Below are 27,714 nucleotides of genomic sequence, written 5' to 3'. Positions count from 1 at the left end.
TGCAGCAGGAAAAATTAATAAACAAAAATTCCCAGGAGCCCCATTTTAAAAAGTAAAACAAAGAGAAACAAATGAAATTAATTTTCATATATTTTATTTGCTTTATTAATCATTACTTGCTAATGACTACTATTAATTACATATAAGTTCAATAAAAATGATATATATCCAAAATATATTCTCAACATGTAATCAATAGAAATATATAAAAAGAACTTATTTTTTTTTTTGGTACCGGGAATTGAACTCAGGGGCACTTAACCACTGAGCCCCATCCCCAGCCCATTTTGTATTTTATTTAGAGACAGGGTCTCACTGAGTTGCTTTGCCCCTCACCGTTGCTGAGGGTGGCTTTGAACTCATGATCCCCCTGCCTCAGCCTCTGGAGCTGCTGGGATTACAGGCGTGCACCACGGCTCCTGGTTATCTTACTTTTTTTTAATAATAATATGTGAAAGCCAATGTGTATTCTGCACTACAGCATCATTTCAATTCATACTAGCCACACTTCAAGTGCTCAGTCGCTACCTATGAGGGCTAAGGGTGTAACTCACAGAAAGAGTGCTTCCCTAATGTGCATGAGACCTGGGTTCAATCCCCAGGGCTGCATATAAATAAATATAGCTACATGGACAGTTCTATACTATCATTTAATAAAAAGAAAGGGTCTTATAACACACTTATTATCATAGCCTCTGAATGTGTTTAAATGAAGGAATTTAGATGAATTTAAGAGAAAGGAGAGAGGGACAGAGAGAGAGAGACTGACCAACTGACCATGTCTTTTCATTCTGAATGTCTCTGAAGAAAACACTGGTTCACCTGTTTGAAGATGGGTCCTTCTGGAGTTAGACATAGTTGGAGGTGGGGGAGTCTAGCTTACCTGAGTTGGTGTCTTCTTTCCTTCCATGAACAGATATATTTTTTTTCTACCAGGGATTGAACCCAGGGATGCTTAACCACTGAGCCACATCCCCAGCCCTTTTTATTTTTATTTATTTATTTTTTAAAAAATATTTTTAGTTGTAGTTGACACAGTACCATTATTTTATTCATTTATTTTTATGTGGTGATGAGGATCGAACCCAGAGCCTCGCACGTGCTAGGCAAGTGCTCTACTGCTGAGCCACAATTCCAGCCCCCCAGCCCTTTTTATATTTCATGTTGAGACAGAGTCTATACCAGTCTATGCCAAGTTGCTCAGGACCTTGCTAAGTTGCTGAGGCTGGCTTTGAACTTGTGATCCTCCTGCCTTAGCCTCCAGAACCGCTGGGATTACACGTGTATACCACGGCACCCAGACACTGAACAGATATTGAGAGCCTACATAGTGCCAAGCTCCACCAGGTGCTGGGAATACAATGGTGAGAGTGGAAACCAGGGGAGTCCTCTGGCCTCATGGCACAACTGAAGTGGTACCTGCAGGAGTCCCTTGATGCTCTGCAGTGGGTACCCGGTGGGGCTGCACAGGCCTTGACAGGGTGCACTGTCTGCAGAGAATTACAGAGAATAATAAAAGTGATTGAAAGTTAGTCTGCTTTTTATTATCACCATGCAACCACAATTCTAAACCATGTTGGTGATAAAATACTCCTCCCCAAAGAAGATCAAGTTGTTGGTCTAGCTTGAGTTTTAATGATATATTTGTAAGCTTTAAATCAGAACACTTTAATTACTTATGCAGTAATAAGCCTTCTACAAGGAAGTTAATTCAAAGCATTCCCAGTTACACAGTCAGCCCTATCACCCAGGGAGCCACAATCAACTGTCTGCATTCATTTTGAGAGTAAGTCCCCAACAGTTCAGAATTATTCAGGCCCGTCTCCTGCATAGTTGCAGTCTTGTCTCCATTGCCTTTGGTACCACACGTGTCTGTTTAAACAACAGATCCAAAACAATGACAGCACAGTGACTTTTGAAAGAGCAGAACTTGAGTTGCCATTACTGTCATTTCATGTAACCACTTGGAAATTTGCTATTTAAAATTTTAAAACAGTGAAAAGACAATCTGGAAAATGTGGTAACTATGACTTAGTAAGATCATATTATACTATTACTGTTTAGTAAACTTATGCTCTACTATCAAATTGGAATATATTTAACATTGAAATTGGCTCTTATTACTTATTTTGCAGTGCTAGGGACTGAACCCAGAACCCTGAGTTACAACCCCCGCCCAGCTCATTGATTGACTGATTGATTGATTGTGGTACTGGGGATTGAACCCAGGGGCACTCTACCATCCAGCTGCATCTCTAGCCTTTTTTGAGATAGGTTCTCACCAAATTTCCCAGGCTAGCCTCAAACTTGCAATCCTCCTGCCTCAGGCTCCTGAGAAGCTGGGATTTCAGGGTTGTGCTACCTGCCTGTCTGGTGCAGCTCTTATTTTCATTTTGTTTTGTTTTGCTGGGAATTTAGCCCAGGGCCTTGTGCATGCTAGGTAAGCACTCAGCCACACCCCCAGCCTGTGTGTGTGTGTGTGTGTGTGTGTGTGTGTGTTCACTGGAGACTGAACTCCGAGCCTCACACATTATGCTAGGCAAGTACTCCATCTCTAAGCTATATCCCCAGGCTGCATCTCTTATTTTGCAATTGTTATTTTTCTCACTTGCTTTTAAAGTATAACATAATTAATGAATTATTATTGCAATAGGCCACCATGTGTGTATGTTTTATAATTTCTTCAAATAAATACATTAAGGTAATTGAAAAGTATTGATCTATTAGCTCTGTTCTGCTTTTTGTACTGTAATATTCAATATTTATTTTTACTGGCAAGAGTCTACAGCCCCGGGTTGGGGCTGTAGCTCAGTGGCAAAGTACACACACAGCATGTGTGAGGCCCTGGGTTCAATCCTCAGCACCACATAAAAATAAATAAATAAATAAATAAAGATATTGTGTACGACTACAATTAAAAAAAAAAAAAGAGTCTATATACCAAGTTCAATAAAAAGGTTCCATGTATATTTCTTTTCTGGTCATTATCACTAGTATTAATTCACTGTATTTCATGACTGTTACTGAAAATAATATTATTTAGAGGAAGTGGATGTTAAAAAAATTATCTGCCCAGGTGTCAAATGAGCACACATGTTCTAAAAAAATATGGAAAGCCCGGCACAGCACCAGGAGCCTGTGAACCCATCTACAGGGGAGGCTGAGGCAGGAAGATGGCTTGAGCCCAGTAGCTCATGGCAGACTATGGCAACACAGTCAAAGTATAGAGAGGGAGCAGGGCTACCCCAGCTACTCAGGAGGCTGAGACAGGAGGATCCCAAGTTCAGGGCCAGCCTGGGCAACTTACTTAGCAAGACCTTGTCTCAAAAATAGAAAAAGGACTGGTGAAGTACCTACGTGGTAGAAGGCCCTTGGATTCAACACCCAGTACCATAACAAAAAAAAAAAAAAAAACAGGAAGAGGAAAGAAGGGAAGGCAGGCAGGAAGGAAGGAAGATGGAAGTTGGAAAGCTTTAAGGAGGCATGTTGGGCTGAGCGTGCCTGTGGTAGAGGCCAGGTTCAGCATACAATGCCAGACACTGTCCTAGGGCTAGGTTAGAGCAATAAAAAATAAAAATAATTAAAAAAAAGTCAAAACTCTCGCCCTCTTAGAGCAGACACTCCAGTGGAGAGAAGACAGGCAGCAAACAGCAAACACAGAAAATAATTCAGAATATGACAAGTACTATGAAGAAAAGAGAGTGGTAAGAGAATTATACAGGTAAAAATGACGACGTCTGATAGTATCAAAAGGGGTTCAGAGGTGGATGAACACTGAGAAAGCAAAGAGGAGATACTGCATGAAGTATGATATCCTTTTGCTAAAACTAAAGACAACACTTTAAAAAAATTTTTTTTTAGTTGTTGATAGACCTTTATTTTTATTTATCTATATGTGGTGCCGAGAATCGAACCCAGTGCCTCATACATGCCAGGCAAGTACATTACCACTGAGCCCCAGCCCCAGCTCCAAGACAACGCATTTTTAAGAAAGTGTGTGTGTGTATAATTTTTATTTTTGTACAGGGGGTTGAACTTGGGGGTACTTGACTACTGAGCCATATCCCCAGCCCTATTTAATATACTTTTAATATACTTTTTTTAGAGCTAGGGTCTCACTGAATTGTTTAGTGCCTTGCTTTTGCTGAGGCTGGTTTTGAACTTGTGATCCTCCTGCCTCAGCCTCCTGAGCCGCTAGGATTACAGGCCTATGCCATGGCACCAGGCTAAGAAAGTGTATATTTTTAGTGAGAGGGAAAAGATGGGGGAGGGGAATTGATTTCCATGCATATATGAGTTTGTGGAGATGAAATCAACTACTATGCATAACTATCAAGCTCTAATAATAATAAGTGTATATTTTTAAAAGTAAGTGAAAAAGGAAATTGTTTTTTTCTTTTTTTAGAGAGAGAGGGGAGAGGGAGGGGGGGGGAGAGAGAGAGAGAGAGAGAGAGAGAGAGAGAGAGAGAGAGAGAGAGAGTGAGTTTTTAATATTTACTTTTTAAGTGGACACAACATCTTTGTTGGTATGTGGTGCTGAGGATCGAACCCAGGGCCCCGCGCATGCCAGGCGAGCGCGCTACCGCTTAAGCCACATCCCCAGCCCCAAAAGAGGAAATTGTAACCTCATAAACTGCTGGCTAGAATTTAAGATGATGCAGTTGCTTTGGCAGGTGCTCAAAAGACTAAACAGATTTACCATATGACCTAGCAATTGCACTCCGAGGTACATACCCAAAGGAAATGAAAACGTGTGACACACAAAAACTTGCATATGAATATTCATAGCAACATTATTCACAATAGCTGTAACATGGAAACAACACAAATGTTCATTAATTGCCTAACTGGTAAAGAAACTGTGGTATATCCACACAATGAAATATTATTTGGCAAGAAAAAGGAATTCAGTTCTGATATACACTACAACACTGATAAATCCAGAAAAGAGGATGTTAAATGAAAGCAGTCAGTCCCAAAAGGCGACAACTTGCATGATTCTGTTTACATGAAATGTTCAGAATAAGCAAATCCATAGAGACAGATAGTAGATTAGTGGTTGCCTAGAGCTGGGATTAGAAGGGCTGCAGAGCAGATGGGGGAGTGACTGCTAATGATGAAAGATGAAAATATTCTAAAATCTACTGTGATGGTTACACAACTCTGTAAATATACTAAAAGCCACTGAATGATGCACTGTAAGTGGGTGAACAGTGTGGTATGCAAATTATATCTCAATAAAGCTGTTATGTTCTTTAAAGATGTTAAAGAAGATTTGGGGTAGACATTGCCTCAGGTAAGGGGAGGCAGATGGCAAAGACAGGAAAGGAGTTAATGGGAGAAGGAAAGCTATGATGATGTTTCAGTTCTTGCATCGAGTGTCTGATTTATATTTATTATATTATGTATAAAATGAGCCAGTCATGGCCAACAATGAGAACATATCAGAGACTGAGCAATTCTGTGTTCCTGAGAGGAAGATGGGTGAACAGCAGAGTGGTCAGAGCAGATCTCTCTGGGGAGCCTGTTTGAGCTGAGTCTAAAATGAGGAGGTGCACGAGCCGGGTAGGAATGAGGTGGAAAGTTTTCCAGGCAAGGGAGACAGCACGTACCAGGGCCCTGAATAGGCCAAGCCTGGTGTGTCTGGGATCCTCCAGTTTAAATGTGTATATGTTGAGGCTGCGGAGTTTCTGCAGTGCATTTATCCTAAAGAAATAACAGACAAGGGCACAAAGATGTGTACATAAGGGTGATCTCTGACCTACTGTTTATAACAGTCAAAAAGGAGGAAAACCATCTAAATCCCTTTCAAGAAGGGACTGACTGCATCCCTCAAATAAACACTAGGTGGACCTGGAAACAAACCTAGCCACAAAATGGAAAGAGAAGAGCTGTGAGGAGAGCAGATTACTGCAAACCACAACAGCATCAGCCACTGGTGTAAAACAACTATACATGCACCGTGGGTTATAAGCATTCACATTTCTGGCAATTTTCATTAATATTTATTTAAAATATGCCCTTGGGGCTGGGATTGTGGCTCAGCGGTAAAGTGCTCACCTTGCACGTGCAAGGCCCTGGGTTCCATCCTCAGCACCATGTAAAAATAAATAAAATAAGGGTATTGTGTTCAACTACTACTAAAAAATAAATAAAATAGTGCCCTTTTTCTCGAGTACAGATATTTTCTCAGATGTTCACTTTTACTTTATATAAATCAGTATAGTTTGACTTTATTTACTAAAATACAGCATTTTAAAAAATAACTTTTCTTTTGTTTTTTTAGTGTGGTGCTGAGGATCGAACCCAGTGCCTCACACGTGCAAGGCAAGTGTACTACCACTGAGCCACAACTCCAGCCCCTAAAATACAGCATTTTTGCAATAACAAAAAATAAAGATACTTCTACATAGATAAAATATGAATCAAGTTTTAATACAAAGTTTTCATATTTGTCAAAGCACTTTAAAATGGCTTGGAGAACAGATTCACATTATATATATATATATGTATGTATATGTACACACATATATATGAGAATTACAGGAAAACCCAGTGAGGAGTTTCTAGCCATATGGAAAAATGAACAAGTTATCATTTTAAAAAAATTTTTAGTTGTAGATGGACACAATACCTTTAATTTATTTATTTATTTTCATGTGGTGCTGAGGATCGAACCCCACTGAGTGCCTCATACTTGTGAGGCAATTGCTCTGCCACTGAGCCATAATTCCAGCCCCAAGCTACCATTTTAATTGGAAGTTATGGGAAACAAAATGAAGACACCTAAACAAAAGATGTGCCCAAAGAAAAAAATAACTGGAAAAAAAATACCAAGTTGGGCTGGGCATAGTGGCACACACCTGTAATCCCAGCTATTTGGGAGGCTGAGGCAGGAGGAGTGCAAATTCAAGGCCAGCCTGGGCAACTGAATGAGACTCTATCTCAATAAAAGCTTGGGGGTATATTTCAGTGTTAAGAATGCTTGCCTAAAAAATAAATAAATAAATAAATAAATATAAAAGAGTGCTTGCCTACCATGTGAGAGGACCTGGATTCAATCCCCGGTAACCCCCAAAACAAAAACAAACAAAAAACCCCAATTATTAATAAGTGGGGCCCGGGCTGGCTTGTGGCTCAGTGGCAGAGCACTTGCCTAGCACGTATGAGGCACTGGGTTCAATCCTCAGCACACATAAAACTAAATAAATAAAATAAAGGTATCACATCCATCTACAACTAAAAGAATATTAAAGAAAAAAATAAAAATAAAGTGGGTATTTCTTGGCATTAAGACAATGGATTCCACCAAATTCTTTTTCTCCTAAATTTGGAGAAGCCACAAAATGCTTCCTATAAATGAATGTTCCTAAAGGTGAATGTTCTGAACTTAATAAGGAAAAATAAACAATTATGTGCTGAGGTTGCTAAGTTTTATGGTAAGAACAAACTAGCTATCCATGAAAATTGTGAAGAAGGAAAAGAAATTCATGCTAGTTTTGCTTCTACACCTCAAACTGCAAAAATTACACCCACAGTGCATAAGTGCTTGGTGATAAAGGAAAAGGTATTACATTTGTATATTTAACAATCCACAGGAAAAAATATAAATGCAGGGTTTGGTACTAACCACAGTTTAAGCATTTGCTGGGAGTCTTGAGGGGTATCCCCTAGGATAAGTGGGTTCTACTATATCTACTGGCTACATAATATATTATTCACAAACTTAGAGGCTTACCAAAGCAAACACCATCTCAGTTTCTGTAGATCATCAATCTGGAAAGAGTTGAGCTGGGTGGTTCCAGCTAAGGGTCTCCCAGGAGGCCGTAGTCGAGATGTCAGCCAGGGCCACAGTCCTCCAAAGGTTTGACTTAAAAAAGGGGGCTGGAGGATATATTCCAAGATGGCACACTCACATGGCTATTGGCAGAAGGCCCCAGTCCCTTGCCACTTGAGCTTTCCCACAGGGCTGCTTGAGTGTGTCCTTACAACATGGCAGGTGGCTTCTCCCAGAAAACGCGATACAAGATAGAAAGCAAGGAGGAAATCACAAAACCTGCGCCCTGTCACGAATGTCACACAGCATCATTTCTGCCACATTCTGTTCATCAGAAGCAAGCCACTAGGTATAGTTGCACTTCACTGGGGGAGGAGAGGAAGAATTAGAATAGCAAAAACTGTACACATATTTTTTGTGTCAAAAAATATGTGATCTTTCCCTTTCCAAATTTCTCTCCTCCAATCCATCCACAACATATGAAACCGTCATCTACCTAAAGCACAACTCTGATTATAATTCCCTGCAACTAAGAAACTTTCCCTGACTCCACATAATTTTCTAAGGCCTAATCACCATATTACCCTCCGGCCCCGGTCTTTCCAGTTGCTCCTGTGCATGGCTGGTACATAAGGTCTCTGGTTTTGTAGTCTTTCCATGCCTGGAATATCCCTCAATGCCTTACCCCTATTTCTTTCTCATTTCCATCCCCTTGCATTTGCTCTTTGCCTGGAATGTTCTCCCTGCCTCAGATCTTTTTGTAGATGATTCCTTATCTTTTTTGAGATCTAAACTCACCCCTAATCTCCATCATTTCCTCAATCTCAGTCATCCACTCTATTACCTTGCTTTATTTTCTTTATAGCACAACTAAGTGAAAGGGTTTTATTTGTTCATCTGGTCCTTTCGGTTATCCCCAAGTATCTCTTAAGGATCTACAGAGCCAGGTGTGGTGGCACATGCCTGTAATCCCAGCAACTAATAGGCTGAGTCAGGCGGATTTAAAGTTTGAGGTCAGCTTCAGCAATTTAGCAAGGTCCTGAGCAATTTTGTGAATCCCTGTCTCAAAAAATAAAAAAAATAAAGCACTTCTGGATTAAATCTCTGGTACAAAACAACAGCAGCAATGAAAACCCACCCCAAAACAACCAAATTCTATCCTGCTCACTTCTGTAACCCAGTAGTCTGTTAATCTGTAAAGGGAAAATTAAAATAAAAAGTGTAGATATATCATCCTCATTGAACTCTCATGCCATCTTGTCTGTGTGAATGTGTCCTGGTGGCCACACAGCAGGGATGTTTTAGGGGCCTAGACTGACAAACTTGAACCATCTGAGCTCCCCAACATCCTTCAGTGGGCCTACAGAATAGTAATTATTAATATGTGTGTTCGGGCTAGTGATGTGGCTCAAGCGGTAACGTGCTGGCCTGGCATGCGTGCGGCCTGGGTTGGATCCTCAGCACCACAAACAAAGATGTTGTGTCTGCCAATAACTAAAAAATAAATATTAAAAAAAATTCTCTCTTGGGGCTGGGGATGTGGCTCAAGCGGTAGCGCGCTCGCCTAGCATGCGTGCGGCCCGGGTTCGATCCTCAGCACCACATACCAACAAAGATGTTGTGTCCGCCGAGAACTAAGAAAAAATAAATAAATGTTAAAATTCTAAAAAAAAAAAAAAATTCTCTCACTCTCTCTTAAAAAAATACGTGTGTTCAACAGATAGATACACCACGTATGGAACAAGGGAGGGAGGGAAGAATGGTGGAATAATGGATGTCTCGTCTTTCCAGCTAAGAACCCTGGGCCAAATCAATCTGGCTTCGAATAAGTCTATGAACTATCCAGATACACTGGAATAATAATAGTGGCAGCTAAGGGGTCAAGGAAAGCCTGCCAGAGGGCCTCCTAAACACTGAAGAGAAGGCTCTGCACAACATATGTCATTTATTTTTTTTAAAAATTAATATTAAGTGGAAAAGTTTTAGAAACTTCAAGAAAGTTTTATTTTTTCCATCACTACTATGATACCTTTTCTGAATGTTAAATCCATCCCCATCCCAACTTTTTTTTTTTTTTTTTTCTCATGCTGTTGGCAGCTCTGCGTCGCTGTTCTTGTGTAACTATTGGGAAATCTAGTCCCAGCGAACTTTAACAGAATACACAGTAGACATCAGGGGTGTGTTTACATCCATTATCCTATTTAATCTGTAAAAACAAACCTAGGAGGGAAAAACTGCATTATCTGTATTTTAAGGATAAGCAAAAGGAAGCACTAGGACCTGAACACAGCTAGTCTGACAACCATCTGAACAATGAACCGCCCAGGCTGCAATCCTGAAGATTCAGAGACAGGGATTTCCAGCTCCTAATCCCAGCAAGGTGGAGAAAGCATGTGGGCGGAAGCAGAGCCTTCTAGCCAACGCACGGTGCCTTTAAGAGTCGCCCCCTCCCACCGGGGATGCTCCAACTACCCACCCGAGCACCTAGAGCACCGCCCCGTCCCCCGCGCCGCGGAGCCGCACCTCGGCCCACCCTCCCTCCCGGCCCCACACCCTCCAGCTGGACTCGGTCTGGGCTCGCCCAGCGGGGTGAACTCTGCCGCCAGAGGCGCGCCCCTGCCAACCGTACCCCAGGAGAATGCCACTTCTGAGACCCTTTTCCCGAACCCTGTCAGCTCCTGCTTTCCAGGATAGAGGCCTCAGCGCCCACTCCCACAACTCGGTGAAGGTGACCTCCCCCGGGGGTGGCACACGCGGGTGGGGCCAGCACCCGCTCTCACGTGGTGAACGGGCCGCGCGCAGCCCCTCCCAGCCACGCGCTTCGGGCCTGCGGCTGGGCCACGCCCCCAGGGCAGACTCCGCCCCGCGCCCCTGCACGCGGCTCGGGGCCTGGGCGGGGCGCCGTGCCCGAGGCCCGCACCTAGCCGGCCGCACGCGGGGTGCGACCTGGGACTCGGGCATCTGCGCGTCCTCGAACCTCGCCTCAGGCCTGGGAAAAGCTCAAGCCTGTTCAGCTCCAGAACACCGATGGCCGCGGCCCTTGGTGTGCTACAGAGAGCACTGGGACGCGGAGCCCAGGACTCGAGTGTGCGTGTCCGCGGGGTTTCGTCTTTCGGAAGCGGGCGTCATAACTCCCTGAAGATCCTGTGGCGCCTCAAAGGAGAAAGAAGGGGATTCGTCACTGGCCCGGAGGCACTGACTACGCCCATCTGTCGGCTGCTCCCGGCTATGTGTAGTAGCAGGGGCTACATCAATGACAGGGCAGACCTATACCCCTACGCTTTTTGAGTCTTGGTCTCCCCAGATTCTCTTCTGGGGCGGTTCGAAAGATGTCCCCCAATGAGAAGGGGGACGGGAGTCCTACCTGGCGACAGGTGTCACTGAATAAGCTAAAACTGCAAAGGCAACGCGGAGCGAGGTCAGCTTTGAGAGCCAGATGGAAAACACGCTCGGCGTCCCCCCCACCTCCCCTCCAGCCCCCAACCTAAGAAAAGAAACAGATCTCATCGGTCTCCCCCAATCCCAGGCGCGAGACCGCCCAGCCCCGCAGCCCGAGTCCCGCCCCGCTCCCGCGGCCAGCGATTGGGAGATGCAAATACAGGGTTCTCTGCCCGGCAACGGGTGACGCGACGCTCGAGCGCGAGGCGTGGCCCGGCCGCAGCCCAAGCGGGCACCTCGGTGTTTACACGGGGCGGCCCCGCGCGCGCCGCAGCGGCCCGCAGACGGCGAGGGGGAGGGGTGGCGCGCGCGCCGGCGGGGCCGCGCGGGGAGAAAGACACTGGAAGGCGGCGGCGGGGCGGGGAGCGGCGCGCACGGGCCGCGGCGGAGCCCGAGGCTGCAAGAGGAGCCCGCGGGGGGCTGGGGGGTGCAGTTCCTCCGCCCCCGCAAAACAATGTGTGGCGTGCGGCAGGGCGCAACTTGCCCGGGGCGGCGGGGGCGCGCCGAGCCCGCCTGAAACCGCGCCGCTGACCTTCTTCCCCCCGCCGTCCGTTGGGCCCAATTGCCCAGCTCCTCGCTCCCCAGCTCTCGGGGGCCGGGCCGAGCCGCGGGGCGGGGCCGCCCCTCCGTCGCTGCTGCCTCCTCCCCCACCCCCAGCCGCGGAGGATGCGGACGGCCCCCGGCGGCGTCTAGCGGCCCGGGGCCCAGGCGCGATGGTGCAGCAGCGGGGCGCGCGGGCCAAGCGGGACGGCGGGCCGCCGACCCCGGGGCCCGGGCCGGTCGAGGAGGGGGCGCGCGAGCCTGGCTGGTGCAAGACCCCGAGCGGCCACATCAAGAGGCCGATGAACGCATTCATGGTGTGGTCGCAGCACGAGCGGCGGAAGATCATGGACCAGTGGCCCGACATGCACAACGCCGAGATCTCCAAGCGCCTGGGCCGCCGCTGGCAGCTGCTGCAGGACTCGGAGAAGATCCCGTTCGTGCGGGAGGCGGAGCGGCTGCGCCTCAAGCACATGGCGGATTACCCGGACTACAAGTACCGGCCGCGCAAAAAGAGCAAGGGGGCGCCCGCCAAGGCGCGGCCCCGCCCCCCCGGCGGCGGCGGCGGCGGTGGTGGCGGCGGCAGCCGGCTCAAGCCCGGGCCGCAGCTGCCGGGCCGCGGGGGCCGCCGAGCGGCGGGAGGGCCTTTGGGGAGCGGCGCGGCGGCGCCAGAGGACGACGACGAGGACGACGACGAGGAGCTGCTGGAAGTGCGCCTGGTCGAGACCCCTGGGCGGGAGCTGTGGAGGATGGTCCCGGCGGGGCGGGCCGCCCGAGGACAAGCTGAACGCGCCCAAGGGCCGTCGGGCGAGGGGACGGCCGCCACCACCACCTCCCCTACACCGTCGGAGGACGAGGAGCCAGAGGAAGAGGAGGAGGAGGCGGCAGCGGTGGAGGAAGGCGAAGATGAGACGGTGGCGTCGGGGGAGGAGCCGCTGGGCTTTCTGTCCAGGTTGCCCCCGGGCCCCGCCGGCCTGGACTGCAGCGCCCTGGACCGCGACCCGGACCTGCCGCCCGCCTCGGGCACGTCACACTTCGAATTCCCGGACTATTGCACCCCCGAGGTTACCGAGATGATCGCAGGGGACTGGCGCCCGTCTAGCATCGCCGACCTGGTTTTCACCTACTGAGCCCACCGTCAGCGGGGCGCGCACGCCCCCAAACCAGCTGTTTACATACAGGAATCAGGTATTGGGGCCCCTCGGAGGCCGAGGCTGGCACCCTATCTCCCGCGCAGCCTCCCCCCTCCTAGACGTGCCCATCCCCCCCATCCAGACATACCCCTCCCCCGCAGACACTCCCCAAGGCAACCCAACCCCCCATCCTTCCCCTGACATCCAAGCCCCTCCCCATCTTGTCCCCTCCCGCACAGCCACCAGCAGCCAGCCCCCCTCCGATACACCTCCCATCCCTCTTACAGACCTGGACCCCTCCCCCACTTTGCACACGCCCCTCCTCGTGGCCGGAGGACACGCCCCCTCCCTTGCTCGCGAATCCCTCCGCCCTCTGCCTGCCTTCTCGGTTAGGGGGCGATGCGACCGGGCAGCTCCGCGCGTTCCTCTCATGCCCCTCCCCCCCAGGGGGGAGGGGCGCGCTCCTTTACTCGGGGAGCGCTAGGGCCCGCCCCCTCCGCTTGGACCATCCCCTTCTTGCGCATGCTTAATGCTTCTTGGGAGGAGGGGGCTGGTCCCAGTTGAGCTGCTAGCTTATGTCTCCTGCTCGGTGGAGGAGGGCAGCGAGTGTAGAGCTATCCCAAAAAATCTTTGATCCTGGAGCCTGTGGCTTCGTCTCAACCGACGGGGTGTCACTGCCTTAATGGGAGAAGCACTCGGAAGGGAGAGAAAGAAACTAACTGGCCCTAAAGGGTTGCTTTGGGCTTCAAACTCTTTTAAGTGGCATAGCCCCTTTTCCCTGTTGTGGGCACCCTCGCCTATCACCTCCTCCAATTGCGCGATTGCCTTTACAGCCTAATGTGGTCCCCAGAAACGACCCTTTTATTTGCCCCAACTGGAAATTAAGAATGGGGCCTTTCTCTGGAAATCCACCTAGAGAGGGACTGTTCATGATAACTCAGAACCAAGATGCCTACTAGTCTGGGGACAGGGTTCTTGCTGCTCCCTTCCCCGTGGGGAAGCGCCCTATCATCTCAGGGCACCCTCTCAGCTCCTCCCTAAGCCTACGGCCCCTTCCTAAATCCATCCAGATCCACCCTCAACAACCACAGCTGCAGTATTCAGTGGGAGAACCTAAAGCACGTTGGTGCTAGGGGGTTGGGACTGAGGCGTGACAGCAGATGGAGTGGCAGGAAAGAGACCCACGTCTAAACAAGAGCTTGAGAGAGACCGCCGGTCGGCCGGAGACTGAGGACGGGTTCAGGGGAATGGAGGTGGGCGTTTGCGTCTGTTTTCCACGTGAGAAACGGGGTTGGCGCTGCTGTTAGGAGGAAATTAGGAAGTTGTGTCCTGTTCAGGGTGCCCTTGGGAACCCTGCCCCCATCCTGTTACCCTCTCCCCTTCTCCCCTCTCGAGCCCCGCCCCTCCGGCCTCCCCACACCCCCTCCGCCCTCACTACCTGTATCTCACCGGCGTGGGTTCACCTCCGGGTGCTCACACACTCTCATTCACACACACAAATCTCAGGAACAAACGGTCCCAGAGTCCTCCGGGACCCCTGCCCAGGGTCTCCGCAGGTCTCTGCCCCACGCGTTCCCTTCGCTGACAAAGCCACCAGCTGCCTCCTTTAAGCTTGGTGCTCCGGCTCTGGGCCTTTCTTGCGCTCTTTCTTTCTCTCTTTCTCTCTCTCTCTCTCTCTCTCTCTCTCTCTCTCTTTTTTTTTTTTTAAGAAAACAACAACAACAACAAAAAAAAGACAATGAAAAAAAAAACAAAACGTCATGTGAGTGAAGAGATGTCTCTGTCTGTGGTCTTGGAGAACTAGTCTCGTAGCTGAGGGAGGGGTCCCTCGTCTGGGGCACTGGCACCCACAGCAGGACTTCCGCCAGTCTGATGCCAGGACTGAATAAAGTGTATTTGCCCCGACCTCGCCCTGTGGCTCTGCATGTCTGTGCTTTCCTCAACCCTCCCCCAGTTGGCCAGATTCACGTCCATCCGTAGGATTCATTCCGTACAGGAAGAGCTGGTTGTCTCATGGTAAGCACCTGGTTTCTCTGGGCCATTGTCTCCATCTCAGGACTCCCTGCCTTCATGAGGGACAGCAGACTCGTCCCTCCAATGGCCAGGCAGGTAACATCAATGAGTGGGTGAGTCTGGGTGGGCACCAACATCATGACCTAATTCAAGGGTGGCCACTCCCGGTTGTGCTGATGTGGGGAAGCTGTCTGTAGCCAGACTTTTCAAGAGAAGCTGGAGATGTTTCTGAGTCATTTCAAAATGAAAGCTAGCTTGACTTTGTAAATTACTGTGGGCCAGATGCAATGTATGTGGACAGTTCACACCTAAATGGGTCAGTTTGACCTTGCTCTCAGGATTAAGAAGCAGGTTGGGCCCGGCTGCCTATGCTCAAAGCCCAGCTCCACCACTGAATGCCTTCATGACCTTGAGCAAATTAACTTCCTCTCAGCTCTTTGGATTTGTGGAAGGTGAGGATAACCCTGGTACCTGCCTCTCAGGATGAAGCAAGGTTTGCTGTGAGGACCATTTGCCAGGCTTTGGTCCCGAGGGAGAGCCCAAGGGTTGGGTGGCAAAGCGACTTGCAGGGGGCCTACAGCCAGCAGAGGCCAGAGATCTGCTTCTGCTTCCTGGCAAAGTGTCCAGAGGCACCGCCTCTCCTCCCGGTGGGAATCCCCGGGGCTATTAGGCTGCTGGCTGGGCCTGGCTCCCAGCCTGCAGTGTAGACTGAATGAGCAGAGGGCAGAAACTGCAGGTCCTCCCCTTGAGGTTCTGACTGGTGTTGTGGAAACTGAGACCAAGGCCTTTCCCTCCTTTGTCCTCGGAGACCCCTGCCCCTAATTCTTTTCTCATCAGATCTAGTCAATTTCTAAGATCAGACAAAGCTTTTTTTCCCCCTGAAGGAGCCAAGACTGGGTGTGGGAATCACCAGTGCTTCCTTAGCCTTTCTGGCTGGAATTGGGAAGAGGAGCTTTGGGGAGACAGGCAGGAAGGGCTTTCCCAGCTGTGGGAGGTAGGGTCAGTGGTCTCCACGTGTCCACTTTTTCAGGGTCAGAAGTCACACCCTTCCTGGGCAGCCTGCCCTGGGATCTGAGCAAAATGTCCTGTATATGCCTGGCCATTTGGGTCCAGCGCCAGGCAGACACCAGTCCCCACCCCAGAAGAGCCAGGGCTTTATCGGGCCTGCAGCACAGTTTGACTTCTTCCTGTGCCCAATCCTCTTCTTTTCACAGGTGTTGTTTCCCTAATAAACATCTTGCACCCCAAACTCGTCTCTGTGTGTTTCTGGAGGCACCTGTCTGCAGTTGAGGGGTCAAGGGCTGGACAAAGGGAATTGGGCCACTGACCCAGCAATGGCAGCCGGGCACCTTGGCCATCCCCAGTTCCTTCCTCCACGCACACCATCAGCACCAAACCCACAGGTGTCCCCTTCCAAGTTTGCCCACCAGTCAGCCCCCAATAGAAGCCTCGGCCCATAAAGTCCCAAAGTCCCTCCCCAGAGCAGGAGGGAAAGAGATGATCAAAAAGGTGTCTGCCCTTCGTAATTGCCTGGGAGGGAAGGCAAACGCCTGACCAGAGACAGTGCCCAAGCTGTGGGCCTGGGCAAGTCTCCTTCCCTCGGAGGGCCTTAGTGTCCCCTATATAAAGTGGGCGAGGGCCGACTCCACACCACCTCTTACTCTGGTTTCTTCCATTTCAGATGCTAAAAGGCAGGGAAGACACCAACTTACAGGGACTCTGGGGACACCTAGCGGCAGAGAGGAGCAGAAAGCAAATCCTGGGCTGCTGGGAGAGGGGCGTTGGGGTGTGTCCCACAATAAGGAACTAAATCCATTCAAGCAGTCACTGAGTCACTGCTGGGTCGAGTCCCTTCCCTCGGCAGTTTCAGCCATTTTAGTTGCAAGGCTTAAAAACACCCATATGTTAACATTGGGTACTGTGTCACAAGTTGCCAGAAATTTAGCATCTTAAAAACAAGGTGCATGTGTCTGGGGTTGTGATTCAGCGATAGAGCACTCGCCTAGTATGTGTGGGGCCCTGGGTTCCATCCTCAGCACCGCATATAAAAAGTAAATAAAGGTATTGCGTCCACCTACAACGAAACATACATACGTTATATATGCCTTTACTGTTTTCCAGTCTGGGTCGGGCGGGGGCTGCCCTAGCTGGGTCTGCTCAGGATCTCAAGGCAGCTGCCTAGGTATTGGCTGATGTGCATTCCTTTCTGGTTCTCAGCCTCTTTTTACCAACTCAAGAGATTGTGGGCAGAATTTGGGTCTTTGTCTTAGGACAGAGCCCCCTGGCACTTTGCTGGCTGTCAGCTGGTGCCACCCTTAAGCCCTGAGAGCTGCTCACAGTGTCTTTCCACATGGCCCTGTCACCAGGCCTCTCACAAAATTGCCCTTTGTCAGAGATAGCAGAGAATCTTTCTGCTGTTTGGAGTCACCTGCCTCACAGACGGTGTTGTTGTCTGTGGTGGTGGTGGTGGTACCAGGGGTTGAACCCAGGGGCATTTAACCACTGACTTACATCCACAGCCCTTTTTATTTGTTATTTTGAGACAAGTTATCACAAAGCTGCTTAGGGCCTCTTTAGGTTGCTGAGGCTGGACTCAAACTTGCAATCCTCCTGCCTCAGCCTCCTGAGTTGCTGGGATTACAGGCATGTGTCACTACATCCAGTATAAGATCATTTTTGAAAGTCTACTGGTGCTGGGCATGTGACACATGCACATGCTAATGACTGAGAAGACTGAGATGGAGGATGGCAAGTTCTAGACCAACCTTAGCAACTTAGTAAGACCCTGTTTCCCTAAAAAGGATTTAAAAATGGCTGAAGATGTAGCTCAGTGGTAGAGCACCCCTGAGTTCAACTCTTGGTACCAAAATAAATAAAGTGACATCCTTCATGCTAGACTTCCCCACACTCAAGGGGAGCAGGCTATGTGGGGCCTGAACACCAGTGGCTGGGGGTTGAGGGCCATCCTAGGATTCTGTTTATCCGCTGAGGATTCCCGATATTGCCAGACCCGCGGCCTTGCGTGTCCACTGGAGGTGTCATCACTGCCCCAAACTCCACACGTTTAAAAATGCTCGTTTCCACAGGGACCCCGGGCCTCTCCCGCCTTGGTCTCCAGGTCCAGCGTGAACTACAAGGCCAGCCTTTGCGCTGTCGACTCCTCTTTCCCCCAGAGCTTCATATCCCCTAGATCTGTCAAAATGTGGCTCAGTGGCAGAACGCTTGCCTCAAATGTGAGGCACTGGGTTCGATCCTCAGCACCACATTAAATAAATCAATCAATAAATGATAAAGGTCTCATATCCATCTACAACTAAAAAAATATTTTTAAAAAAATGTGGCCGGAGCCCTCCCACCTCTGAGTCCTTCCAAGTCCTCCCCGTCCAGCCCTGGCCTGGCGTCCTGCACCAGCCTCCTCCTTGGCCCCTCGCCTGTCCTTGTGCCAGTGTCTTGTTTCCCAGGGCCGCCCGTGGGGTCTGGCTAAGGATGAGTTGGACCCTGTCCCGCCTGGGCTCCAGTCTTTGAATGGCTCCGGGTCATCAGCGTCGCCTGCTGGGGCCTGACAACCGCCCTGTGGCCCCACCTGGAGCTCTGACCTGGAGCTGCCATCCGACCACTGGTCCCCTCTCACGGTGACTCTGAGGACTTTGCTGTCGTCAAAGCCGCCCCAGAATCCTGAGCGTAATGAAAGGGCAGCTGTTCCCACTTGGGAGTTTGGGGCGGCTTGTCATTGTCGTTAAACTTGACACGTTTAAAATTAAAGAGTGGTCACCGGGACATGGGCAAGGCGGGCGAGGGGACGAGGCTTCCCACACTCCTGCGCAGTCAGGGAAGACCAGGACAGCCCGGCCACCAGGGCCTTGAAGGTGTTTGGATCGTGTCCTGGGTCCACGCTGCAGCCTGAGGGTCTTTTTGACCCTGGCTGAAAACTTTCCGTGGCTCCCTAGCGTCCCAGGGTACCTCTGAAGTTCCCGACCTTGAGGATTCCAGGCCTTTGGCAGTGGCTCCTTCTCTGGCTCGGCTCTCAGACTCCAGGTCAAGCCGTTTGGCTCTGCTCTCTGAGGAACTGGAGGGGCCTTGGGCTAATCATGTTGCTTTCTTGTTCGTTTGTTTTTAGTTGAAGATGGACACAATACTTTTATTTATTATACTAGGTGCTAAGAATCGAACCCGGTGCCTCACATGTGCAAGGCAAGTGCTCTGCCACTCAGCCCCAGCCCAGCCCTCGTGTTGCCCTTGGAGGCCTCAGTTTCCCCAGCTGTACGAGTGGGTGGTTGGACTAGAAGTCTCCAAGAGCAGCCCACCCTGGCACTCTCAGATCTGTGAAAAGGAGGGAGAAATGTGTTTGTGGGCAAACCTGCCCGTCTAGCTGCTTCTGAGTTGCCTAGCAATGGATCAACCCTCTCCCTCATCCTTGGGGGTTTCTTAGCAACCCAGTTTCTCACCCTCGGCTGCTTTCAGGATTTCCTTTTCACTAAATGTCAAGTTCTGCTCGTTCTGCTCCAGAAAATCTGAGGCCAAAGGCCTCTATGGAGGCCTGGCTACAAACCTAGCATGGAAAGAGGCCTGGGTTGGAGGACAGAGGAAGATTTGCCGATGACTTGAAAAACCTTTCTGGCTTTTATTTCAGACTGTTGTTACTTGTCACATGCTCCTTAGGCTTTCTCTTGTCTCTTGTATATGTTTGGTTTGGCTACTAATTTATTTACTCCTGCAGTAAAATTTTACTGAGCACCTACTATGTGCCCAATCTTAGGGACTGGGGATCCATCATTGAAAAAGACAGATGCAGTCCCTGCCTCATGGAGCTTATACTCTAGTGGATGGAAAGACAGTGAATAAACAGATAAATAAATACAATGGTGTCATGACAGAGGTGACAATGGTACAGTATGAAGAGCTGGTCATATCAGTCAGGATAGGCTAGGAAACCAGAGCTGTGTTGGGGAGAAGTCCTGGTTCTGCCTTTCTCCATCCCCTATGGTGCCTCTCATTGGCTGAGCTGAGCTGGAAGTCAGTGAGGGAAGATGGGAAGCCCTCCCCCCCATCAGCTCTGCAGAGCAGGGAAAGTGGAATCCACTGGAGGACAATAGGCCCAGGAGGGCCGCTGGCTCCTTGGGAGGGGCACAGCCTTTTCAATCCACTCCCTACCTACTGGGGACACCAGGATCATTTTTGAAAAATATTTTGATAATTTTTTAAAAATTTATTTTTTTAGTTGAAATTGGACACAATATGTTTTTTTTTATTTATTTATTTATTTATTTATTTATTTATTTATTTATTTATTTATTTATTTTTAGGTGGTGCTGAGGATCAAACCCAGGGCCTCGCCCATGCTAGGCGAGTGCTCTACTGCTGAGCCACAACCCCAGCCCCAATTTCTTTGAAGTCGTGGTAAAATGGGTATAGCAAAAAATTCACCATCTAAACCATTTTTAATGTTTTGGTTAGTGCATTATAGTTAGACATCATTCATTTCTACATATTCATAGATGCATGCAATATGGGGTGCTCAGCTTCAATCCCCAGTACTTCCCCTTCCATCCCCTCCTTCCCCGTGTTAACCGTTTTTTATAATATTTATTTTTTAGTTGTAGTTGGACACAATATCTTTATTTTGTTTATTTATTTTTATGTAGTACTGAGGATGGAACCCAGGGCCTCGCCCATGCTAGGCGAGCGCTCTACCGCTGAGCCACAACCCCAGCCCCATGTTAACCCTTTTTTAAATTTATCTATTTATTTATTTTTGGTACTGGAGATTGAACCCAGGGCCACTTTACCACTGAGCTTTTACACCTCCAGGCCTCTTTCTTTCCTTCCTCCCTTCTTTTTAAAATTTGCAATAGGGTCTCATTAAGTGGCTGAGAATCTCACTAAGATGCTGAGGCTGGCCTCAAACTTGGGATCCTCCTGCCTGAGCCTCCTGAGTTTCTAGAATTACAGGCACATGCCACCACACCCAGCTCACCTTAGCCATTTTCAAGTATATAGTTCAATAGCAAATACGTTCACATTATTGGGCAAGAAGTGGCACCATCCACCTCCTGAACTCTTTTTCATCTTGCAAATTGCAAACTCTGTACCCATTAGATGCTAACTCTCCTTTGCCCACCCATCCCGATCCCTGGCTTTCTGCTTTTTCCATGAATTCTGTATGAATTCTCTATGTCGCAGCATGGGTCAGAATTTCCTTCCTTTTTAAGGCTGAATAATACTCCAGTGTATGTACAATCCAATTTTGTTTATCCTTCATGGATCCTTGGGTCGCTTCCATCTTCTGGCCACTATGAATAATGCTGCTGAGAACCCAGTTGTACAAATACCTTTTCAAGGTACATGGCTTTCAAATCTTTTGGGAATGTACTTGGAAATGGAACTGTTGCATCATGTGGTCATTTTATTTTCAGTTTTCCAGGGGATCACCGTTTCCAGAGCATCTGTACCATGTTACACTCTCACCGACGACTCACAGCCATTCTGGTCTCCACACCCCGCCAGTGCTTCTTTTCTTTTGATAGTAGTTAACCTATTGGATATGAAATGAATAGGATCATTATGAAGACCCAAATAATCACAGGCTTTTTAGCTCACGCTTGTGATTTTTTTTTTGTCAGAACAGTTCTCTCCAAAACACGTTCCTCTGGAGCTGGTTTTGCACGCCTGTCATCCCGGCTACTCAGAGGCTGAGGCAGGGTTGCAGGTTCGAGGCCAGCCTGGCAACTTAGCAAAACCCTGACTCAAAATAAAAACAAAACAAAGCAAAAAGAGCCAAGGGCGTAACTCACCTGAACGAAGCCATGGGTTCAATCCCCAGTACCACCGAAAACAACAACCAACTTGGGTTCTTATCGTTTTCTTGTACTGAAGCCACACCCAGGCGCTGCTGAGTGTCTGTGGTAGCCTGTGTTGGATTCCCAGCAGCACCACACAAGCCACAGCCACAGTAATGATTTCTGTCCTTGTTTCTGAGAGGGCCTCACTACATTGGCCAGGCTTGTCTTGAATCTTGGGTTCCAGCGGTCCTCCTGCCTCAGCCTTCCCAGTAGCTGGGACTGCAGGTTAGCTGCCACACTAGCTATACTTGATCAATACATTGTCCTTAGGTCTGCTTTAATGCTTTGCTTTCATGCCCTAAACCTCTCTCTCTCAATCTAATGGCAGTAATCAAGAATAACAGGTGGCAAAGTCACACCTTTAATGGGATCTTGGCCCTGAATCATTTTATCCATGTGAGAAGTTTTACAGGGTATTTTTCGCTCAAAGCCTTTTTAAAATCCAATCTCTTACTTTAATTGATTTTAGCCCTGAGGTACTTTTTTCCCAGAGAGAGGAAATTTTAAAAATTGGTGTGAAGGTCACACCCTTAAATTTAATCTTTGCCCTGAAGCATTTTAATGAATTGATAGATTTTACTATGCTCAGCATGTTTTTTTTTTTCTTTTCCTTTTTATTTCTTTTTTTTTTTTTTTTTAGTCCCAGGGTACTTTACTATCAAGTCACATCCCCAGCCCTTTTAATTTTGAGATGGGGCATCGCTAAGTGGCTGAGGCTGGCCTCAGTCTGCGATCCTCCTGCCTCAGCCTTCTTAGTGGCTGGGATTGAGATGGCAGGTATACACCACTGCGCCTGCACGCTGGCTTTTTCTGTCATTCTGTGTGTGTGTGTGTGTGTGTGTGTGTGTGTGTGTGTGTTACTGGTGATTGAACTCAAGGTTTTATACATGGCAAGTGCTCTACCACTAAACTCTGTCCCCAGTCCTTTTTTTAAGTTGTCAGTGGACATTTATTCGTATGTGGGGCTGAGAATCGAACGTCACACATGCTAGACAAACGCTCCACCACTGAACCACAACCCATCCCCCCTCCCCACAGTCCTTTTTATTTTGAGACAGGGTCTCACTAAGTGGCAGAGGCTGCCTTGGACTTTCCATCCTCCTGCCCCAGCCTCTGGGTCCCTGAGATTTACAAGATGGTACCACCACGCCAGGCTGCTCATCCCTTTCTATTTTGAGGTCTAGAAGTATTAGACCAACTTTTATTTTAAGACTCACTCCCCCCACCCTTTTCTTTTCTTTTCTTTTTTAAACCAGGGATTGAACTCAGGGCACTCAACCCCTGGGCCACATCCCCAGCCCTCTTTTTGTAATTTATTTAGAGACAGGGTCTTAGGGCCTCACTAAGTTGCTGAGGCTTGTTTTGAACTCACGGTCCTCCTGCCTCAGTCTCCAGAGCTGCGGGGATTACAGGCCTCTGAATATTTTGACGAACTCAGCCAAAGGTGCCCATGTGGTCTGCTTTCCGAGGTACTGCAGTAGAAATTTTATCAAACGCTTTTGCCTGACAAAGATTCCAGCCTTTCTGCCCACCGCCGGGCAGCAGTCTGGGCTGCACATTTTGGTTACATAAGTGTACTTCTGGTACCAGGGCCTATCAGTCAGGGTGGGCCAGAGGTGACATAGTAACAAAGGAACTCCCAAATAACAGTGGATTAACACAACAAAGACTTCTTTCTTCCTGAGACTTACTCTGTGACCCTCCAGAGCAGCTGTCCTCCACTTGGTGACTCAGCAGTCCTGTCTCCTTCCCTCTTCTAATCCACCATGTCCACATGTAGCCCCCACAATGGTCATGGCCAGAGGAGAGAGAACGTGTGTGTGTGTGTGTGTGTGTGTGTGTGTGTGTGTGTGTGTGAGAGATGTTCTGGCTCTTAAATGCTGAAGACGTTTCACTCTTTATTTAATTGCAGTACACTGAACTATATATCTCCAGGCCTTTTATTTTTTATTTTGAGACAGGGTCTCACTAAGTTGCTCAGGCTGGCCTCCAACCAGTCATTTTCCTGCCTCAGGCTCCCAGGTGGTTTACAACTGTAGAAGTTTTAAAAGATGGCTTCCAAATTATTTGACATTTTTTCCTGCGTAAGGGTAGGGAGCACATCTCCTCCTCTTGAATGTAGCTTCAGTGACCAACAGAGTAGGGTAGAAGCCTCAGGAATGGTGGCACACACCTGGAGTCCTAGTTGTTGGGAGGCTGAGGCAGGAGGATCGCGAGTTCAAAGCCAGCCTCAGCCAAAGTGAGGCACTAAGCAACTCAGTGAGACCCTGTCTCTAAATAAAATACAAAATAGGGCTGGGGATGGGGCTCAGTGGGTTAAGTGCCCCTGAGTTCATTCCCTGGTACCAAAAAAAGGCAGGAATCTCACTGGGCAAGAGTTCCAGGAGGTTTTCCAAGGGGGCAATGGGACCTCGCTGCGCCTGGGTGGGCTTCTTGACTTGCATCACTGAAAATAACTTTCGGAGTGTTGAAAGCAAGGCCCAAGCAAAGACGTATTAAAGGACAGCAAAACAAAGGCACGCACACCCGAGAGGCAGGCAGCCGGCGCGGCCACCTCTCAAAGAAGAGATGACGGCGACACTCCCAGGGTTGAGCTCCTGACTATATATAGGATTTTTCTAAGAAGAAAAGTTTAGGTTTCCAGGCAAACTTTTGTGAAAGTCAAATCCCATGTCAATCATTTGCTATTTGGGGTTCATAATGTTTCTTTCTGGTTAAACTCTCTAGCAAGAAATCAGCTGGGGGACATTGTGTCGCTCTTTGACATTTACATTGGTTGTTTCTGTTCTGATTGATCCAGTCCAAGCGTTCGCTGGAGGTTTTGTTCATCTAACTAGAGACAAGCAGAGGATGACTGAGGTGTGGGCTGAGCTCACAGCCCACAGCCATCACCCACTTGCCAGTGGCGTGACTGAGCCATCTTGGAAGAGGATCTGGCACGTCCCAGATGAAGCCACCCAGCTACTGCCAGGTGGAGTGTCTGGGGCCTTCCTGCAGAGGCCTGCCCAAGTTGCAGGTTTGTGAACAAAATAACGATTGTCATAGTCTCAAGTCAGGTGTTTTAGAGTAGTTTGATATGTAGTAGTAACAACTGGAATAAATGCTTTGGCCCAGAAATGACCTGCATTGTAGCTTACCGGTTCTGACCAGTAAGCCACACGGGTTTCCTAACTGTGAAGGGTTGGGAGATATATGTGGAGAACATAGAAATTTGGATAGCGGTTTATGTCCATCACAGTGTCTGAATTGACCTTTGAGGGCTGGGGTGTGGCTCAGTGGTATAGTATGTGTCTAGCATGCATGAGGCCTGGTTTTCACCCCCAGACTGGAAATGAAAAAATTAAAAAAAGCTTTGATAATGTGACCTACAAGCAGAGATCTGAGTAAAGCAGGAAGCTAGCTATGAGCTGGGCATCATGGCACATGCCTATAATCCCAGCCACTTGGAAGGCTGAGGTAGGAGGATCATAAATTGGAGGCCAGCTGGGGCAACTTAGTGAGACCCCATCTCAAAAATAGAAGATTAAAAAGGCTAGGAGTGTAGCTCATTGTGCAAGGCCCTGAGTTTCAATCTCCAGCATCGCACACACAAACACAAAGACAAAAACATAAACACAAGATTCCATTGCTGTTATGATTTGGGTCTTAAATGTCTCCCAAAAGCTCATATATTGAAGGTTTGGTTCCCCCGGGCAACAGTTTTTAGAGGTGCAGACTTTGGGAGGTGGCTGGGTCATGATGGCTCTAACCTTAGGAACATCATTATTAATAGATTAATCCATTTATGACTTCATAGCTTAATGGGCTTGGGGGAAGGGACTCTGTTATAAATTCCCTCTCTCTCTCTCCCCCCCCCCCCCCTCTCTCTCTCTCTCTAATTTCTGGCTGCCAGTAGGTGATCAGCTTTCCTCTACCACACGTTTCTGCCATGATGCTCTGCTTACCACAGGCCCACAAGCAACTGGGCCAAGCCACCATGAACTGAAACCTTTGAAGCTCTGAGCCAAAATAAACATTTTCTCTTTTCAAGTTGTTTATCTCAGGTATTTTGTCACAGTAACAGAAAACTGACTTAACAAGTCACTGCCATCATCAGATTATTATTTTTTATATGTATTTTTTTTTTTTTTAGTTTTAGGTGGACACAGTATCTTTATTTTACATTTATGTGGTGCTGAGGATTGAACTCAGTGCCTCACGCATGCTAGGAGAGCACTCTACCACTGAGCCACAACCCCAGCCTATCGTATTATTGTTGGTTGTTCCGACTCTTCACTTCCTTTTTTGAAAACTTTAGTAAAACGCACATAATATAAAATGTGCCATTCATGACTTTTAGTACATTCACAATACTATATAACCATCACCACTATCTAGTTCCAAAATATTTTCATTACTCCAAAAGGAAACTTCTTGTATAGGAATCCCTCCTTCCTTCCCCACAGCCCCTGACAACCGCTGATGGGTTCTGACCGTAGATTTTCCAACTCTGGATATTTCTTGTAAATAGAGTCATATCAAATGTGAACTTGGTTGTTTGAGGCAGGGTCTCACTGTGTTGCCCAGACTGACCTGGAGCCCTGGACTCACTTGATCCTCCTGCATCCTGAGTAGCATCCAGCCAGGACTTTTGGATCTGCTTTACCACCCTCTTCAAGTCTCCAGCTGAACTAGAAACTTCTTCTTTCTTTCTTTTTCTTTTTTGTACCATGGATTCAACCCAGGGGTGCTCAACTACTGAGCTGCTGAGTCCCTTTTATTTTGAGACAAGGTCTTGCTAAACTGCTGAGGCTGCCTTTGATCCAGCCTCCCCAGCCTCTGGGATTAAAGGGTGCAGCCCTGAGCCTGGCCCTCCTGTTTCCTAATGGACGGTGTCTTGTTTCATTCAGCAGACAATTCACCAGGTGTCACCTCCTTCACCTTCCTGCCTACTCACCCGTGAACCTGCTGTGGTAATAACAACATTCCAGGAGTTCCCACTCTGCTCCGAGTGCTTCGAGCGTCTCACTCTATGCACATCTCATTTCACTCTTCCGGCCTCTTTGAGAGGCCGATACTTACATAATCTCTGTTACAGTCAGGGAAACAGAGTCTCAGAGTGGCCGAGTCACGTCAGCAGCAAGTGGCCGAATCAAGATTCAAACCTGGATCTGTTGACGCCCGAGTTCAGCTCAAAATCACTGAGCTGCATCTCTTGCCAACGACCACCTCCCTCCTTCCAGGGCCTCAGAGGACAGGGGGATCCCTGCTTTAGCTCCAGGTTGGCCCATTTGCCTGCACGGTCGACCTCGTTTCTTCCCATCTCCTCCAGAACCTCATTCACCCTTCTCTGATAACCACTGGCTGCCTCAGGTCCTCCCCACACATTTTCCCAAACTACTCCACAAAACAGCTCCCAGCTCCTGGCTTTCCTGTCCCCTCACCTCCCAAACCACTGACTGCAGTCTGGCTGCCTCCCCTCCACACCCTACACCCTCCTGATCCCCACTGATCTTGGTGCCAAATCTAAGTCCTCTTGTCCTCCTCCGCGCCTCTACCGCACTTGGCAGGCTGAGCAGGCCTTCCTTGGAAGTGTCTCCTTGGTTTCTGTGACACAGGGCGCCCCACCCTTTCAGATGCTGCTCCCCCCACCCTCTGCGGCTCTCTGGATGCTTCTCTGGCTCTCCGCCTCTCCTGATCTCTTCAAATGATATGACCCTTTTTAAACAGGTCCAAAATGTCTCCCATTGAGTAATAAGTCTATGTCCCTTCCCTTTGAATCTGGCCCAACCTTAGTGACGGCTCAAATGACAGACCACCATAGACCAGGCTCCATTCCATGGTGACTGCTGAAGCTGGGTCACAAGGGCAATGTGGCCTGGCTCACTGGAGCCCTGAACCAGGGTGGGAGAAGTTTCACTGCCTGAGGCCACCATGCTGTGCAGAAACCAAATCAGCTCCTGCAGGGAGACCTCCTGGAGAGGCCTCCCCCCAC

At 48.5% G+C, this 27,714-nt stretch overlaps 2 protein-coding genes and 3 long non-coding RNA genes across 6 annotated transcripts in view; 2 read left to right on the top strand and 3 right to left on the bottom strand.

Annotated features, from left to right (window-relative positions):
* The window catches only part of C5H20orf96 (chromosome 5 C20orf96 homolog), a 54,819-nt gene extending 43,385 nt beyond the window's left edge, over positions 1 to 11,434 (bottom strand). The window contains exon 1 of the mRNA XM_005320638.5: positions 11,142 to 11,434. Coding sequence (XP_005320695.4) covers positions 11,142 to 11,284 — 143 coding nt within the window. The 5' untranslated portion in view covers positions 11,285 to 11,434. The remainder of the gene's footprint in view (positions 1 to 11,141) is intronic.
* LOC106144722 (uncharacterized) lies at positions 1,030 to 10,746 on the bottom strand. Of its 2 annotated transcripts, XR_001229622.4 has the most exons (4): positions 10,407 to 10,746; positions 7,739 to 8,142; positions 5,613 to 5,706; positions 1,030 to 1,490 (listed from the first exon to the last, which is right to left on the bottom strand). It is a non-coding gene; the product is annotated as an uncharacterized LOC106144722 (long non-coding RNA). The 2 variants fall into 2 exon arrangements; XR_002483464.3 differs by lacking the exon at positions 5,613 to 5,706 and having other exon boundaries at positions 10,407 to 10,742.
* Positions 11,435 to 11,928: 494 nt separating the features above from the next.
* Positions 11,929 to 14,793, top strand: Sox12 (SRY-box transcription factor 12). The gene has a single exon (XM_078051572.1). The coding sequence runs from the start codon at positions 11,929 to 11,931 to the stop codon at positions 12,883 to 12,885; it is 957 nt and encodes a 318-aa protein (XP_077907698.1). The 3' UTR covers positions 12,886 to 14,793.
* A 5,527-nt stretch (positions 14,794 to 20,320) lies between these two features.
* Positions 20,321 to 23,295, bottom strand: LOC144378091 (uncharacterized). Its single transcript, XR_013439621.1, has 2 exons — positions 23,113 to 23,295; positions 20,321 to 21,433 (listed from the first exon to the last, which is right to left on the bottom strand). It is a non-coding gene; the product is annotated as an uncharacterized LOC144378091 (long non-coding RNA).
* A 22-nt stretch (positions 23,296 to 23,317) lies between these two features.
* LOC120886766 (uncharacterized) lies at positions 23,318 to 25,769 on the top strand. The gene is made up of 2 exons (XR_005729869.2): positions 23,318 to 24,756; positions 25,633 to 25,769. It is a non-coding gene; the product is annotated as an uncharacterized LOC120886766 (long non-coding RNA).
* The last annotated feature ends 1,945 nt before the right edge of the window (positions 25,770 to 27,714 follow it).

Source organism: Ictidomys tridecemlineatus, chromosome 5, assembly GCF_052094955.1.
Source record: "Ictidomys tridecemlineatus isolate mIctTri1 chromosome 5, mIctTri1.hap1, whole genome shotgun sequence".
NCBI lineage: Eukaryota > Metazoa > Chordata > Mammalia > Rodentia > Sciuridae > Ictidomys > Ictidomys tridecemlineatus.
Note: the sequence above shows the minus strand (reverse complement) of the source record. Positions and strands in the feature narration are given on the sequence as shown.